At 39.9% G+C, this 17,634-nt stretch overlaps 1 protein-coding gene across 4 annotated transcripts in view; it reads left to right on the top strand.

Annotated features, from left to right (window-relative positions):
* Positions 1-17,634, top strand: part of Gnpat (dihydroxyacetone phosphate acyltransferase) — a 358,549-nt gene that overhangs the window by 316,451 nt on the left and 24,464 nt on the right. For all 4 annotated transcript variants that reach the window (XM_068226080.1, XM_067139838.2, XM_068226081.1 and 1 more), the window contains one exon: positions 5,627-5,685. In XM_068226080.1, coding sequence (XP_068082181.1) covers positions 5,627-5,685 — 59 coding nt within the window. The remainder of the gene's footprint in view (positions 1-5,626; positions 5,686-17,634) is intronic.

Here is a 17,634-nt window from a genome sequence, read left to right on the forward strand (position 1 = left end):
AGCTTGCAAGTGCACATAGCGAGAAAACAATACTGTACTGAACATGATCGATAGCATTTTGTGGCAAACATTTCAGTTTTCTTATTCAAACGGCATCACCTAACATAACTTAACTGTACTATATGTATCATGAGAACATATTTCAAGCGCCAGCAGAGAAATGACAACTTCTCGCTATAAGTTTACATGATAATGGCCTTTCCAAAATTTAATCAAATGCGAGAAAATATCAAAATAACCTCTGAAATTAATTATGAACTCTGCCATATCTTGAGGTGCATCCCATTCTTACTTAATTGCAGTATTTAGCATTACAATTAAGTGATCGCTTACTTCAGCCTTTATTTTTAATGAGTTAACAACTGCTATTGGACATGTTATTTACGCATTTATTATGAAGACTTGTTATCCTCTTTCATTTTGAATGATCTTTTAGAGGAATAGCAGTCGACGGGTATTACTAATCGACTCAGATATTGCCTTCGAATTTCGATGAGAAAGCTCACTTGTGGAAATAGCGAGGAAATGGTACCAAAGATGATCTATCACATGCAATATAATCGCTGGGAGCATAAATATTGGTAATGGAAAAAATCGTGCATGCTTAATCGCTCATAATAGCGGATGCGTCAGGGCTCTCACTGTAAGCGAAGGATAATGCACATTTTAATATAGGAATTTTGAAGGGACAGAAGAACTGTTGTTATAACAGGTTCCCGTTATATGCCATACTCACGATAGCGGACTTCTACTGTATTTATAGAAAATCTGAAACAAATTAGGTGGGGCTTATTTTTTTAAATTTGTTATTGGTTATCTAATTGCATCATCAAAAGACTACCATAATACACTTGATTTCTGAACCTCTAGCTTTTATTTTTAATAAGTGTTCAGAGCGTGGAGTTTTTCTATACTAAGAAAGCATATTTTCACATACAGTTTGTCTCGAAAACATGATACTCGTGAAGTTCAGAGTGTTCTTTCATTACCCAAAAACCCGTTTTCAATTCTTTCTGTTACTGAAGGAAATAGTATTGGTTACCATTTTGCTCAGTGCAACCTCAATGTCTACATGAAGATACTTCCACTTCTGCTACATTAAATAACAGCCTACAATCGTCATTTGTTTCTCTAAGGCTTTCAAAACAAAAGATAAATGACTTGACATTAGTGCCATCTAGTTACCTACAATGAAACCAAATTTGAATTCAGAGACTATCTCTCACTTGATGAGACAGCACACAATTTCTCTGGAAGTTAAAACTGTAGTTTCCTAACTGTTAAGTCATGATGAAAATCACTGTATAAAATAATATTGCAAGTTAATAACTGATGGATAATTTTTGCAGTCAGTATGGACAAAAATTGAGGTTGTTGAATATAAATAAAGTATAAATCTGTAAGTTAAAGAGATGAGCAAATAAAATGCACCTACAGATAACTAGCACACTGCTTTTTGTCGTTATACAATCCAAATTCAACTAAGGACTTCATGAAACTACCTAGTCCATTGTGATGAACAGCAGCTGCTGAAAAAGAAGGATTTGTGAAACATTCATAACACGATTTTTTCCAAGGTTCAACATATTCACCTCATCCCCCTGTCTCTTTTTAGAATGCCAGGAAGTATGGATTAAAATGTACAGAGTTGTCACAATTCACAGTGTACTTCATAAGCACACAGGACCTGAGAGAATATTCTGAAATATCAGAGGGTGTGGTCGCAGGATTGCGTGCCAAAATCCTGGATTCAGTTACAAACCTCTCTGCAGTGCTCGTATGGAATGATGTCGTATGATGCTGTTGGTGGTGATTCGTCCGTTAGATGGAGATGTTAAGCCTTGAGCAGACCCCTTAGTGTTGTTCGTCGACAGGAGTAGGCTATGTGCTGGCACCAAGTTTCACCCTTTCCCTTCCTGCTATTATATACCATGTCATTCATTTCATCTCACAAACTCCTCTAATGAGGTTGACATCAGGGAGGGCATCCGGTCATAAAAACTCACTACGAAGATTCATCTCACTTTATACCTGACCCCATAGAGGAATGGAACAAGGGTTGATACATTAGAGGGTGTAGTCTGCAGAATTAGTACATCTAAAACTAAGAAGAGAAAAGGGTGTATCACAATGGTAGGAATGCCAGGAAAAATTTAACCATTACCTCAATGTTCAAAAGTAATCCTACGCTTTCAGCTACGGTTAAATTTGGTACAACTAAATCTCTGTTTGGAGGGTGCTAAAAAAGTAGACCATTGGCACCATGTTAGACAGGTCTGATGTAGAGTATGGAATAATGAAGCCAGAATGGTAACAGATCATCAAAATGTGTTACTTTGGAATGAAGGCATCAGAGATGTGGTACACAAGAAGACATGGTCACAGCATGAGTTTCTTGATGACAAAACACCTGCATTTTAGGAATGTGCAATTTGCTCAAAACACTGGCAAAGCTACTTTGAAATGATCTCTACTGAGGAATTCCCTTGCTCACCAATCCTAAATACCTACTGAAGGGCATTTTCAGCCAGTCAACATCGCTGAAGTAGCTGCAGTCGCTTAAGTGCGGCCAGTATCCCGTAATCGGGTGATAGTGGGTTCGAGTCCCACTGTCGGCAGCCTTGAAGATGGTTTTCCATGGTTTTCCATTTTCACACCAGGCAAATGCCAGGGCTGTACCATAATTAAGGCCACGGCCGCTTCCTTCCAACTTCTAGGCCCTTCCTATCCCATTGTCGCCATAAGACCTACCTGTGTCAGTGCGACGTAAAGCCAAAAAAAAAAAAAAAAAAAACCATCACTGAAGTCAAGACTGCTCTGAAGCAAATAAAATATGAAAAAGCTTCTGGCCCAGACAAACTTGCAGCTGAACTGCTTTTAAAGATGCCATTCAGCAAGCAGGTTAAGATGGTTTTCTACCCTAATTACTAACGAGAGACAAATGCTGACTGACTGGCAACAGAATATACTTTATCCTTCTTCAAAAGAAGGAGATTTGAATGTGAAAATCACCACCCAATCCAACTCCCAAGCCACATGATGAAAATTGTCAAAATGACCATGAATCGAGCTAGATTTTTGTTTAGTTGCAGCACAACCAACACAATCCATGGTGCAGAGCTGATGCTTGAGGTACGCCTCAAGAAGAACAAACAGCTGCATCTTACTTTCCTAGACTGTGAGAAAGCATTTGATCATGTGCCACATGATCTAATTTGACTAACACTTCGACAAGAAGGTGTCCCAGAGTACCTCGTGCATTTGGTGCGGCTGCTTTATGCAGAGCCAAGGAACTACGAGTATGTTCAAACTGCTGCAGGAGGCTCCAATAAGTTTGTCATTACTGTTGGCGTCCACCAGCGTGGTGCTGTTACCATTTCCGTTTTCTTTGTGATGGTTACCATTATGTCAGACCTGTACCTATCAATATCATAAACCTCTCTCTGTGCTAATGATGTCATGTTAACCACCAGAGACAAACTTGATCTCCAGTGCTGAACCAAAGAATGGAATGATTGATTGGTGCATAATGGGCTCTCTCAACAAAGAGAAAAACAAATGTATGATGTCAGACCTATTGGGCATCAGAACAATCCAAGATGATGGCAAGGATCTGCCATGAGTGATGAAGTTTAAGCATCTTGGGTCCACAACTTTTTTATAATGGCCAGCTTACTGTAAAGGGGAACATGAGTATTAATGCAGCCTTGACGAAGTAGCCAGCAATAATGACCTGTGCCACCTGTGATAGATGGATGAAAGACTACATGAATCAAAGATCTATCGCATCATCTGTCATGTTGCCTTCTCTGATACCAAATGTTGACCAACTACAGAAGAAACAGGATTGGAATAACCCTACCAAGAGAGATGTTCAATAAATTTCCAATTTCTTTGCAATCATTTAAGAAAAGGCTAGCAAAACAACAGATAGGAAATCTGCCACCTGGGCGACTGCCCTAAATGCAGATCAGTAATGATTGATATGATCACATACTGAAGTGCTGAAATTGTCAGCTGATATCACAAGATTAGATTGTTTCCAGTGTAGACAATTTGGCATTGTGGTGGTGGTCCAGGAAGAAGTTGACTACAGTGGTGTGGACATGTGCTGCAAGTAAAAGCAGATGCAATTGCAAATCGCTGGAAAGGATGCCGAGGGATGACCTAAGAAATTATGGGCTGCTGTACTGCACCTTGCACATTGAAATGACCAACGCCAAATGAAATGAAGACAGCAGAGTTGTATTTAATGATATTTACTGAGTGAATGGTCTGTGCAGTGCAAGTTATGTTGCTATAAACTTGCATTTTGGAGATTGTAGGCTTGAAATCCACAGTTGAGAGCCCTGAATATGGTTTTACTGCAGTTTCCTATTGTATGAGGCAAATGCCAGAGCTATCACCTTTAGAGTCATAACCCTCTGCCATTCTTTAGCATCACCAAATTACGTATGTGTTAGGGCAACATTAACATGTTAGCTGCCATGGCACATTTGACGACACCCCACTTAAGTGCCATTTTAAATGAAACATGGTTTTTCCTTATTTACTATTTTATTGTGCATGTTTACTGGTAATGAACCATAAACGAGGCAAAAATGTTAATATTCAGGGGTTCACAACTGCTGTCCCGATCAGGTCAGCAGATATACTTTTGGTCATTACAAGCACTTGAAATAAAACTGCCGACCCAATTGGGCACTGGCCATTGTTTAGCCTTTCACAGGAGATTTGGCATGGGAACTTCAAGCCACAATGTTTGCTTACTTTCACTACGTCAAATTCTATTACGTGTTAGTGCGTATAAAAATGAGTGATTGCTTAGATGCAGCAAGAAGCTGGCTGGCTTGAGAGCTGAAACTGAACATCGTAGCCCACCGCCACCGAGTGCGGCATGTGGAACACAGAATTGCTTGCTCCGTTGGCCGACCAACTGACCGCCAACGAAAATTTCTTAGGCCGCTGAACACAGTCTGTCACCCAGCTGTCAGGGCCTTCCACAGGAAACGGGTCCCTTCACCATCCATCGTCACAGCTCCCTACTGAAATACATTGTAATGTAAAATAAGTAGATCGAATTCTGAATTTCACCTGTGTCATTACTGCATAAAGTTATATGCTGACCCGGTCGGGCCGATAATTAACTTCACATATTGTGTCATTTTGTAAGTGTTCTACGCTGCGTTGCTTACCGAATTGGGTGACAATGTTACGTCATCAGATTACTAAAGTGTCTGTTGAGATACCGTGGTTCATTTTTCCGTGCTGGGATGCGTGCATTTAGTATAACATTTCACATTACCTAGCAACCAGCTGTTGTCGGCCCGGTCGGACTGGCACAGGTGTTAATACCTACCTATACTGCCAGTCCAGTCAGACCCCCATAGCAGCTAATGTGTTAAACTGCTAGAAAGAAACAAGAAGCCTATATATAATTCCTTTTTCTTTATAATCTTAGTTCAGTGCTTTGAATGCAAAAGTTTTTGAGAAACAAAACTGTCAATATTATACTTAGAGAAATGTACACTTCTCTGAAAATACTTGCTGCAGCTTTTAATACGAATATTATTGTGATAATTGAATTGAGCCATGTATTATTTCTAATAATTTTCTTCTCTTTCAGAGAAGGACAACTGATGTACCAGCCTGGACCGCACCTAAATCGGGTAACCTTGGAGATTGGTGAGAACAGTCACTTAATATTGTTTAATTCTTATCCACTATACTATTTTAAATGTGCAAGAAATTAATTTTAAATGCAGTTGTCATCCTTCACTATTAATAATAATGTTGATTAAAAACAAAATAATAATAATAATAATAATAATAATAATAATAATAATAATAATAATAATAATAATAATAATAATAATAATATTTAATAAAATATTTTTTTAAATTTATTTTTCTTATTATTTCGGATGATGATGATGGATGATACCAGGGAAGTCAGCTGGCGAATTAACGTAATAATGTCAATTGGTTGTAAATAATAAGTTAAATTAATATGTGTAAAATGAAGGCAAATCCCTACATCTGGACCATTAGGTTAGAGTCGCTTTGTCGTTTCCTTCAACTAACGATTAGCATATCTTGGTTAGGAACCCGGGGAGAGTTTGTAGTTTCCCGGGTTGGTCTCATCTCAATCAAAGTGGAGGCGATAACGTAGTCAATGTGATCGCGCCCACTTAGCCAACAGGTAATTGGTTCATGATCAAATATGGTCATGGTGTTAACGAAGGTAAATCTGATACCTTCAGATATCTACGGTTCCACCACCCAAATGGAAGGGTGGTCAAAAGTGATAAATATTATGTAATCATTTTTCAGGAATAATTTGCCAAATTACCGGCAAATCAAGGGTCAACAGATTTTGTTGTGTGTAAATATTGTTTTGTTTACTTAAATAAAATGCTCCTTTAGCATTTGCAAGGAAACAGTTCCAGGTTCTTGTTCTTGTAGAATAGTAAACCTTTGGTGACCGTTTAAATATCCGTCCCCATCCCTAGGATGGAGCCTTCATAATTTTCCTTTGATCTGAATATATATATAATTGGTGTGTTTTATGATGAGCCTTAAAGAAGTTAAAGATTAGAGTGTCCCGTTCAACCCTGTAGTACTGATTGGATGGCGCCCTTACATTTAGTTTGAGATCTTATATCTCAAAATATAAATTTATTGTTTATTAGTTGCGATGGATTGGGACCGTAACACTCCCTGAGATAAATGCTGGTTGGGACTCAGGCTTTGAGCGGGTACATCATGGCGGCCAATGTGAAGGGCTGATTGCATCATGCTTGAGCAACGTGTGACTTTAATTTAATTTTTGCAAAAAAAAAAAAAAAAAAAAAAAAAAAAAAAAAAAAAAAAAAAAAAAAAAAAAAAAAAAAAAACTTCATTGCATTAGCTACGACATCATGTCACACAACTAAGGGACGGATTGCATAATAGTTAGACCCAATCGTGGGACTTAAACATTTAGGCTGATTACATCAGGATTAAACCCAATCGGGGTATTTGAATTAATTATAGACCGCATCACGGTTATGCTTTGTTGGGAAGCATTTATTCAGATCTAGGAAGGTAAATCTAAATAATGATGGCATTATCTAGTGTACAAGATGACCCCATTATTATAATACGTTGTTTATTAAATTTGATGTTTACATTTCACTTGGTTTTTAATTTATTTATTCTGTCATTGTGTTCAGGAATTTATTAACATAGCATAGGCTAGTAGTAATTTCCGAACGGGGCTCATTTTATAGGATGATAGAAGTAGGTTGTTGGGCTCATCAGTTCGTAAATAATTTTTTTTTGTAAATTTTCTGATGCGATTTTATATCTGCGAATGTGGAGGCTCCACACTTTGGTCACCAAAGGGCAGTATGAGTATATTCTAAGAACAAGGAGAATATGGTAAAATTTATACTGGGTACCAAACTCCAAGTTAATACAGGAATGAGAACTGGAACTGTGTCGACGAGAATTTATTAATTTCAGATTTAAAGCTACGAGACTGCTGTGTTATGTAAAAATTTCTAGGTGGTGTTTGACATTACAGTTGGAAAATTAATTTATATGTGTGTCTAACACGCATTTATTCTGGATGGAACCAAGCAAGATTTGTTGTCCTTATGATACTCGTTGTTGATACGAGTGATTGAATATAAATTGTGGTAAGAAAATAGAAATTTAATTCAAGTATTGAACCGTTAGATGATAGGACCTTGACCAACTGTTAAACGTAGTGCTAAAAAAAATGAAATGTCGTATGGCTTTTAGTGCCAGGATATCCCACAACGGGTTCGGCTCGCCAGGTGCAGGTCTTTCTATTTGACTCCCGTAGGCGACCTGCGCATCACGATGAGGATGAAAATAATGATGAAGACAACACATACACCCAACCCCCGTGCCGTTGGAATTAACCAATTAAGGTGAAAGTCCTCGACCCGGCCGGGAATCGAACCCAGGACCCTCTGAACCGAAGGCCAGTATGCTGACCGTTCAGCCAACGAGTCGGACAACGTAGTGCTGTAGGGCGAGGAGCCGTTTGGCCCTAATTTGTTATTATATAAATTCATAATGTCTGATCTAGAGGGGGAGATATCCCAGGATGGACATGTAGGAGAGGAAGAATCGCTTACGATGGCGGATATGATGAGGGCTATGGCTCTTCAATTTAAGTCGTTAGAAAAGTCTAATGAACAGTCTAATGATTCCTTAAAACAGACTATGGAGCAAAATAATGATTCCTTAAAATAGTCTCTCGAACAAACTAATAGGTCTATAGAACAAAGTAATAAGTCTATGGAGCAGAAATTTGAAGAAATGCGGATCACTTGTGATAATAGTAAGATGGAGTTAGTGGAGCAAATAAGTGAAGTGCGGGCCGCGTGTCAAAATTACGAAAGTGAATTTACCCGAGGGCTAGACCAGGTACGCGAGGCGTGTCATAAGACGAAGGAGGAAATGAAAGAACATTTCGATTCAAGTCTGATCCGAGTGACCGAGAGGGTAGAGCGAGTTAGGTCCGAAGCATTGGAGGATAGAAACGAAATCAGGGAAAGGCTAGTGGCAGGACTCAATGAAATCACGACCCAGATGTCAGCTGATCGTGATGAGTCAAAGGCAATGAATGACAAGATGCGAGAGGAATGTCGGCAAGGATGCGAGGAGATTAGGTCTCAGATCCAAGGCCATATCATTCAAGCCGCACGGAAAACTGACAAGATAGTGAAAAACGTGGAAACGCTACGTACTGACCACCAACGTACGGAAGCGAAGGTTTCGGTTCTGGAGTCAGAAGTTGAAAACCTCAAAATTAATCGTGAGGTTTCAACCAAATTAGAGGATGCGGGAGTCCGGATCGAAAGTTTAGAGCACAGGTTGGGGGCTTGTGAAGATATAAATGATAAGCTGATCAAAGCGACCGAAGCACTTGAAGTACGGGAGCAGGAAACCGAAGAGTTGGAATGAAAATTAGGCATTAAACTGGAAGAGTGCGTGGAGAGACAGTTTAAGACTAAGTTCATTGCGGATGTCAACGCGGATAAAATAGATGAACTGAGGAAGGAAGTTGAACTTTTAAAGACGCACGAGGACAGGTCCGGTACTCGAGATTTTAACCTAGAGTATAGGGAGTTCGAGACCCCAGAGAACAGAGGGTTGAGCAGGATGAAGGAGGAAAACTTGGCAGCTGATACGACAGGTTCGAAACTCCACATGGGAGACGGATCATCGTCGGCCTCTGCGAACCATGCGACGTCTCCTATAGTTCATTTTATTAGGATGTCAGATGACAAACCTCCCAAGTTCGATTCTCGAGGGCAAATCACGCCAAAATGGTTCACCAGGGAGATCACGAATTACATCCAAGAGCACAGGATACCTGCCGAAAAACAACTGCGGACAGTGGAAAAATTTCTGGACGGAGCGCCAGCGATTTGGTTTATGGCATTTCTTTACACCTTTGATGACTTCATGGGGTTCCGCCAAGCCTTTTTACAGAAGTATTGGAGTATGGAGTCGCAGCAGAATCTCAGGATAGAGTTATACTCGAGACGATACTCTACTTCTGCGCCATCGAAGTACTCCGAGTACTTCACCGCACAATTTCATAAAATGCGCGAGTTGGACAATCCGGTCTGTGAGACTGAGCTCATAAGTGCCATTGTGAAGCAGTTGCCATTCGAAATTCAGCGAATGCTGATTGCTTCTAATGTACGCACTGCAGTACAGGCGGAAAGTCTGTTAAGGCAACTTGACCAGACGACCCATCACGGAAATGGTAGGCACCAAAGATCGTCAGAGCCGCAGGTCAATAATATTGAAATGGGGACAAGCCCGAAAACAGAGTCCACTAGAGACCAGAGCACGAACACCAGTCGTGAACTAACAACTTCTAACGGGAGAACGTATGAGCAAAATTGGCAACATAGACCGTGGAACAACCGAGGGACATTTCAGGATAAAGGAAGACCGCAGTACCGAGGAAACTTCCAGAGAGATAGGGGATACCGAGGATATGAGGGAAGGAGGAATGACAGTCGACCTTACCCGTACCCAGGACGTGACCAAGCCCAGTACAGAGATCGTCAGAATGCATATAATGAATCAGAAAATCGACAGCAGAAGAGTAGGAGAGATATTGATGAAATCAACGGGAAATGGAAGGATGCCATAAGGAATCAAGGCGGAAAGGAAGACAGGCCATGTAGTGTGTGGGATCGTGATAAAGACAAACCCTACATAGAGGCGTCCATACAGAACATGGAGGAGCTGGAGCAGGAATCGAAGCGGTACCTTGAAGATTATTGGAAGAAAGAAGCTAATGGCGGTCGCAAAGGAGATAGGAACGCGTCCTGCACGGACAGATCACCGATGCTTCAAAATGAAGGTGATTGCTCGTTGAATCCAAATGACCCTAGGTTCATCAACGAACGTCAACTAGGGGCTAGAAGAAAAACAAGAGATTTTGAGTAGGAGACGAGGCGGATTGAGAAGAAGGCGGAGAAGACGAAGAAGACGAGGCAGAAGAAGAGGGGGAAGGAGACGAAGAAGAAGATGCCATAGGAGAAGAAGAAGCCATGGAAGTAGATGTCCAAATGATCCGGCCTACATCAATAGCTAGACCATGTTCAGAATGTGGAAACCCAGACAGCGACATCCTGGAGTTCATAGCAATGATTCGTCTATTAGAGCAAGAGAACGAGGCACTTCAAAGGAGAATCATCGATGATGAAACGAGATTGTTGAAGCCAAGGAACTGATTGAGTTTAGAAGGATGTCAGAAACCAATTGATGACGCTATAGTGATTCCAAAGTTATTAAAAATTTCATGTATACACAAAATTTTTAAACGTAGCGTGGGAAATAAGTGTCATGCAATTATAATTAGTTATGGAGGAATATATATTTCATTTTCAGAAGCGAGAAGATCGTACTGTACATACAGTAAGAACAGGCCAGGCCGAGATGGTGTGGTGAAACATGCACAGAATATTGTCTCCACTGAGATTAACCAACACAATTAACGGCAGAATTAGAATTCTCAGAAATTGTGACGAGGGGGAAAGAGAAAGGCACGAGTTGTTGACTAGTTGCGGAAGGTTTTCATAGCCCCGGACAGTCTAGGTAGTGGCAATAGAGCAGAGAGCCGGATGCAAATTTCTGAGAATTCATGGCAGGGTATCTCCATGTAACTAGCGGGAGTTGAACGCGGGGTTGGCACTGGAAGAAAAAAATATGAGCCTTCCCGGTCACGTGGTTTAGGTGGACCAATGGAAAAATTCACTTGACCAAAGCAAGACGACAACTTCGTATTGTAAGAAGCACTAGCTGGGCTAACTCCGAGGATTAAACTGATAGGAGGAAGTGCATTATCAATTCAGAATAAGGTGGAATTTAGGAGCCTTACTATATTATAAAACTTATAAAAAGTTAATAATTGCGGGAGATTGCATGGTGTAATTCTGAGAATTCATGGACGCTATTCGTTGATTGGCTGGAGGCAAAGGACGCCACAAAAGAGCGCGAAATCCCGAGCCGGGATACGGCAGCTAAATTCGCGAAAATATCCATTACCAGCGAACGATAATAGTTGAGAATTGGTATAGAGCATTTGAGAACATAATTACATCATTGGATCATATATTTAAGCCACGGGCCAAACCGCAAATTGTCGTATGAGGGTATCGGAACTGCGCGTCCCAAGATGACCTCCGTTGAATTCGGAAGAGAAGGGATACGAGTATAAATATGAGGTCGTGGACAAGGACTAACTACTTCTGACAAAGTGTTCGAGCGGTCACCACGCCAGTGGTGCGTGACAACTACTTCTGACAAAGTGTTTGAGCGGTCACCACGCCAGTGGTGCGTAACTACTTCTGATAAAGTGTTCGAGGGGTCACCACGCCAGTGGTGCGTAACTACTTCTGATAAAGTGTTCGAGCGGTCACCACGCCAGTGGTGCGTAACTACTTCTGATAAAGTGTTCGAGCGGTCACCACGCCAGGGGTGCGTGACAACTTCTGATATTTTGTTTGAGCCGTGATTACGCCAGGGGTGCGTGTGTGTACTTACTCGTGGAGTAGGGTTCGAAGTATTATATTGTTACATAGTACAGTGATTCATGACGTTATGTAGCTCATATTACAGTTGAGCAGTATACTAGTATGAAGTGTTTCACATAGACAGGACTCAGTAAAGCATAACTTACGGAGTGTGAGATTCTACCAACAGATTAGGAAGTGCGTTACGTGAGAACGGTCACGAGTGTTTATGTCACCTAGTAAACAGTCGATTCTAAACTGATACCTGGTCCGCTACACGAACGTGAGACGGGGAATTCAAGTGCGCGCACGGGCCGTTGTAAAGGGGATCCCGAGATATCCCATGTTCCTAGTGTCCGGGAAAGGAATGAAGAATGTATATCTACATTAAGTGGGCTAGATACAAGGCCGAGAGTGTAAAATTTGTGAGTAGAATTTAGGGTGGAAATTATTCCAGAGTGCAACAATTATTTTATTTGTTTTTATTCAAAATGTGTAAAGTTGAAAAGGATCAAGGATTAATTCTTCAAGCTGGCATGAATACCAGTGGAATGCAGGGCTAAAGACTGGACGGGGCCTGTGCTTCTCGTCCGGTTTTAGCAGACTACAATGGCAGAGATGAGTAACCTTTTAAAATATTTGTAGATTGCTATCGTTAGGGGGAGGAAATCATATTATTTTATCATGGTAACTTGATTGTGAAACGAGCCGTTTGCGGCTCGTATAAATTCAAAGATAGATAGACAAAGGGACAAATTAATATGTACATGATTAGATCGAGCACTCATCATAATTTTGATTATTAAATAGAGTATAGTAGGGTTGAGTTGTTCATTCAAGTGCTTGAGTTGTTTGATATGATATGGAGCACGTTTCACGTAAAGATAATGTTAATATTCATTTAGAAGTGCTTCCAAAGTGTTTTTCCGTTATCGGAACTTTTATAGTTATTAAGGCATGTTGTTAAGATAATCCAGAGGTAGGATTGCCAAGTGATTTAAATTGTTGTGGGACGGAATGAAGTCCATTGATTTGTTTGTAAATATCGCGAAGTTCGCCTGTGGACAATATAATAATAATAATCTGTACAAGTGTCGAAGTAGTACATTAAAATTTGGTAATGTGTAAAGGCGTGTTTAATAATAATCTTTGAGAATAAAGGCACGGGCCTACTTGAATAGAATGATTGCAAATTAAAGTAATTTAAATGTGGAGATCACATGTGCCGTGAATAATTATAATTTGTGTAGTGAATCCGGTTTTAACACTAATGTTTGATTTAACGTTTTTGGACTCCATAATAATCATAAATAAAGTTGGTAGAAACGAGATAGGCACTCTTATAATATGGTCACGCTATGTTTGAGGCCCAGAGTGTTTTGAGCCAAAGGTGGAGATTTGGAGTTCTGTGGAACAGAAATCCGGCCCGAAATAAAAGTGAATTGTACTGATGTTGATGAAGAAATAGATGGATCTTAAGGCCTACATAGAGGTTGTATTTCTATACCGGTGTATTGAGTGGCAGAATAGAGTCCACACACCTAGGGTTAATTAGTGAAAATGTTTTGAAGAGTTCCAATGGATAAATGGACTTCAAAATGGAAAAGGAAGGAATAATTTAACACTTGCAGAGATTGGAGGTATTTGCCCAACTGCAAGGTGTTATGGAATTTGAGAATTGTCTTAGGAGCATATGGTCTCCAAAAATTAACGACAGTACGAAAATAAGGTTGCGGGTTCGAACACTATTATATCCCGACCGATGTGAATTCAGATCGTGGTGATTTCTGTTTGGGAGAGAATGTATGTGACTAAATTATAAAGATGGGGAATAAAAATAAAGATTCTCGAAAGCATCATATTATTAATAATAATAATAATAATAATAATATTTCAAGTAAATCATGTTTGGATTGATTAGTGCCAAAATAAATCGGAATTGTAAAAGGGGTTATGTGTTAAACATATATAGTGTGGACTACCGTGTAACAGGCGAAATTGATTTTTTTAAATTAATAATAATAATAAATATATTTAAAAATACTTTTTTGAAGAAGAAGAATTTACTTTTTTATATTTTGGACATAATAATGATGTTGGGAGTTGAAATGAAAAATTTGAGATTTTTAACTAATAATAATAATAATAATGAGAATGTTTGAAGAAGGAGAAGAAGAATAATCAATGAAGCTACTTTTTGAGATGAAAATAATAAAATCGCGAAAAGTTGAAGTATTATAGCGAGGATGATTATGATACTAGGGAAGTCAGCTGGCGAATTAACGTAATAATGTCAATTGGTTGTAAATAATAAGTTAAGTTAATATGTGAAAAATGAAGGCAAATCCCTACATCTGGACCATTAGGTTAGAGTCGCTTTGTCGTTTCCTTCAACTAACGATTAGCATATCTTGGTTAGGAACCCGGGGAGAGTTTGTAGTTTCCCGGGTTGGTCTCATCTCAATCAAAGTGGAGGCGATAACGTAGTCAATGTGATCGCGCCCACTTAGCCAACAGGTAATTGGTCCATGATCAAATATGGTCATGGTGTTAACGAAGGTAAATCTGATACCTTCAGATATCTACGGTTCCACCACCCAAATGGAAGGGTGGTCAAAAGTGATAAATATTATGTAATTATTTTTCAGGAATAATTTGCCAAATTACCGGCAAATCAAGGGTCAACAGATTTTGTTGTGTGTAAATATTGTTTTGTTTACTTAAATAAAATGCTCCTTTAGCATTTGCAAGGAAACAGTTCCAGGTTCTTGTTCTTGTAGAATAGTAAACCTTTGGTGACCGTTTAAATATCCATCCCCATCCCTAGGATGGAGCCTTCATATTTTTCCTTTGATCTGAATATATATATAACTGGTGTGTTTTATGATGAGCCTTAAAGAAGTTAAAGATTAGAGTGTCCCGTTCAACCCTGTAGTACTGATTGGATGGCGCCCTTACATTTAGTTTGAGATCTTATATCTCAAAATATAATTTTTTTTTATTGTTTATGAGTTGCGATAGATTCGGACCGTAACACTCCCTGAGATAAATGCTGGTTGGGACTCAGGCTTTGAGCAGTTACACTACTTCCCCTCATTACCTCCCCTGATCAACTTCTCCCCCTTCCCCTCCAACACAGGTACGTTGTTCACGGTGTCTTATGACTCTCAGTGTCTTCTCTAACATCTGATTACACATATCATACACGCCCCCAGAGGTGAGTCTCATATTCACATAAATTCTTGGGATAGTACCGTATCATTTTTCAAGAATTTTTCTCAATATTCCCCTCTTTTTTCTTTATCTGCTTCAGGTTCCATTTTGAAACGAGAACATCATTTAGCACCCTGGGGCAAACACGGCATCTGCCTCATTTTGATGCAGAAACATGCTATAGAATACTTAGTAGACTGACTCCAGCCACAATTTCTTAAGTTAGAGAAGACATGCATTTTACCTTGTAAAAACGGAGTTTGAAGTTTCTTCATGTGTCTTCAGGTTTAAATTTGTCACGTCTTAAGACTGGTTAAGTTATTTTAATGACCGATTTTTTTCAATCAATAGCACTATGCAACAAATTTTAAGGTCACAAAAACTTTTTTTTGAAAATGTAGGCGTTCTTTATGTATTTCGACCTCCTGAATTCGAAAATGATACTGAAAACATCGTATCACCCACAGCTTTTGCACAAAATTGCGTAAATTTGTATTTAATGGTAATGCAATTTAATGGTATTATAATAATATTCTGATTGATATTCTGAGCTTCATATGGGGTTTTAGTGTTTATTATAATAGACATGAAAACACCATATGAAGCTCAGAAGCGGTACATCACTTTCAACTGTTCAACACTTACGCTCCTAGTGGCACGTTGTGAACTTTCACGTTGCAAATGACGCTGCCTTTCCGTCACTGTGTTGTGTTTGTGGAAGGAAGTACGTGTTAGTCTTAGTGCAGAATGTCTACCCGAGGTTGTGTAAACTCTCCTAACAGTTTTTGTTATATATGTGATGAACTTGTGGTGAAAAGGGACCGAAGAAACATTACTACTTTCGAGAAAAAGGTCCACCATGCCTATTTCGGTGTGAAACTCGGTGACATCGATAAACCATGGGCTCCACAGGTCGTGTGCATTGCGTGTGTAGAAGATTTACGATGGTGGTTGGCAGGAAAGAAGTCATTACGATTTGGCATCCCTATGGTCTGGCAAGAGCAACAGGATCATACCACTGGTTTCAACAAGAAAAACAAGAAGACTATTGAGTATCCGAACAACATTCGCTCAGCTATTCGTCCTGTTCCACATGGCCCGGATTTACCTATAGCACAGCCTCCGCAGACATTAGATACGGATGACAGTGAGGACATGGATGCCGTGCAGGAGAGGGATGATACTGACTTTGAAGTAGGCACAGATGAGGCCCGTCTTCTGTTCACTCAGCCAGATCTAAATGATTTATTCCGTGGTCTGGGACTGTCAAAGGATAAAGCAGAGCTCCTAGGGTCAAGACTGCGTGAAAGACATTTCTTAGCACCCGGAATGTCCGTTACATCTTATAGAAAAAGGGACTTGATATTCACGTAAAACTTTTCTCAAAATGACGTGTTAGTGTATTGCAGTGATGTAGAAGGTTTGATGGGTCAGTTAACATTCCGTACGCACCTGGTGACTGGAGACTGTTCATTGATTTATCTAAAAGAAGCCTGAAGGCTGTTCTGCTGCACAGTGTAACATGCATGCCTCAATACCTGTCGGCCATTCTGTGCACCTGAAGGAAACGTACAACATGAAGGTGCTTCTTACTACCATTCATTATGAGAATCACAATTGGATGGTGTGTGGCGATTTGAAAGTGTTGGGTATGCTTCTAGGACAACAGATCAGATATACCAATTTCCTTGTTTCATCTGTGAATGGGACAGTCGTGCTCGTGACAAACATTAGGAGCAAAAGCAGTGGCCCCGAAGGTTGGAATTGGTTCCAGAGGACAAAAATATCAAGTGTGACCCTCTAGTGGGAGACAGAATACTCTTGCCACCACGGCACCTCAAACTGGGCATAATGAAGCAGTTTATCAAAGCATTACCTAGGTGTGGCAACTGTTTCAAATATCTATGTAACCCGTTCCCTAACCTGTCAGATGCTAAGCTGAAGGAGGGTGTGTTCAATGGTCCCAATATTCGGAAAGTAATGCTAGATGAAGATTTTCTTAATTCAATAAATGCGTGGAGAGAGAAGCCTGGACTGCCTTTGAGTGTGTGGTTCAAAACTTCCTGGGAAACAATCGCAGCCCAGAGTATGTCGACGTAGTGGAGAACATGCTGACAAAGTTGAGTTTGAAGTTACATTTTTTATATTCTCATCTTGACTTTTTCCCTCCAAACCTGGGTGCTGTAAGTGAGGAACAGGGTGAAAGGTTCCATTAGGATATAAAGGACATGGAACAACGATACCAGGGAACTTGGTATGTTCGGATGATGGGCGACTACTGCTGGATGCTCCACCGTGAGCACACAGAAATGCCCCATTAGAGGAAATGCTTTTACTACATTCTCTGTATGCATCTGTTCACTGT

The sequence above is a fragment of the Anabrus simplex genome, chromosome 2 (assembly GCF_040414725.1).
Source record: "Anabrus simplex isolate iqAnaSimp1 chromosome 2, ASM4041472v1, whole genome shotgun sequence".
Taxonomy (NCBI): Eukaryota; Metazoa; Arthropoda; class Insecta; order Orthoptera; family Tettigoniidae; genus Anabrus; species Anabrus simplex.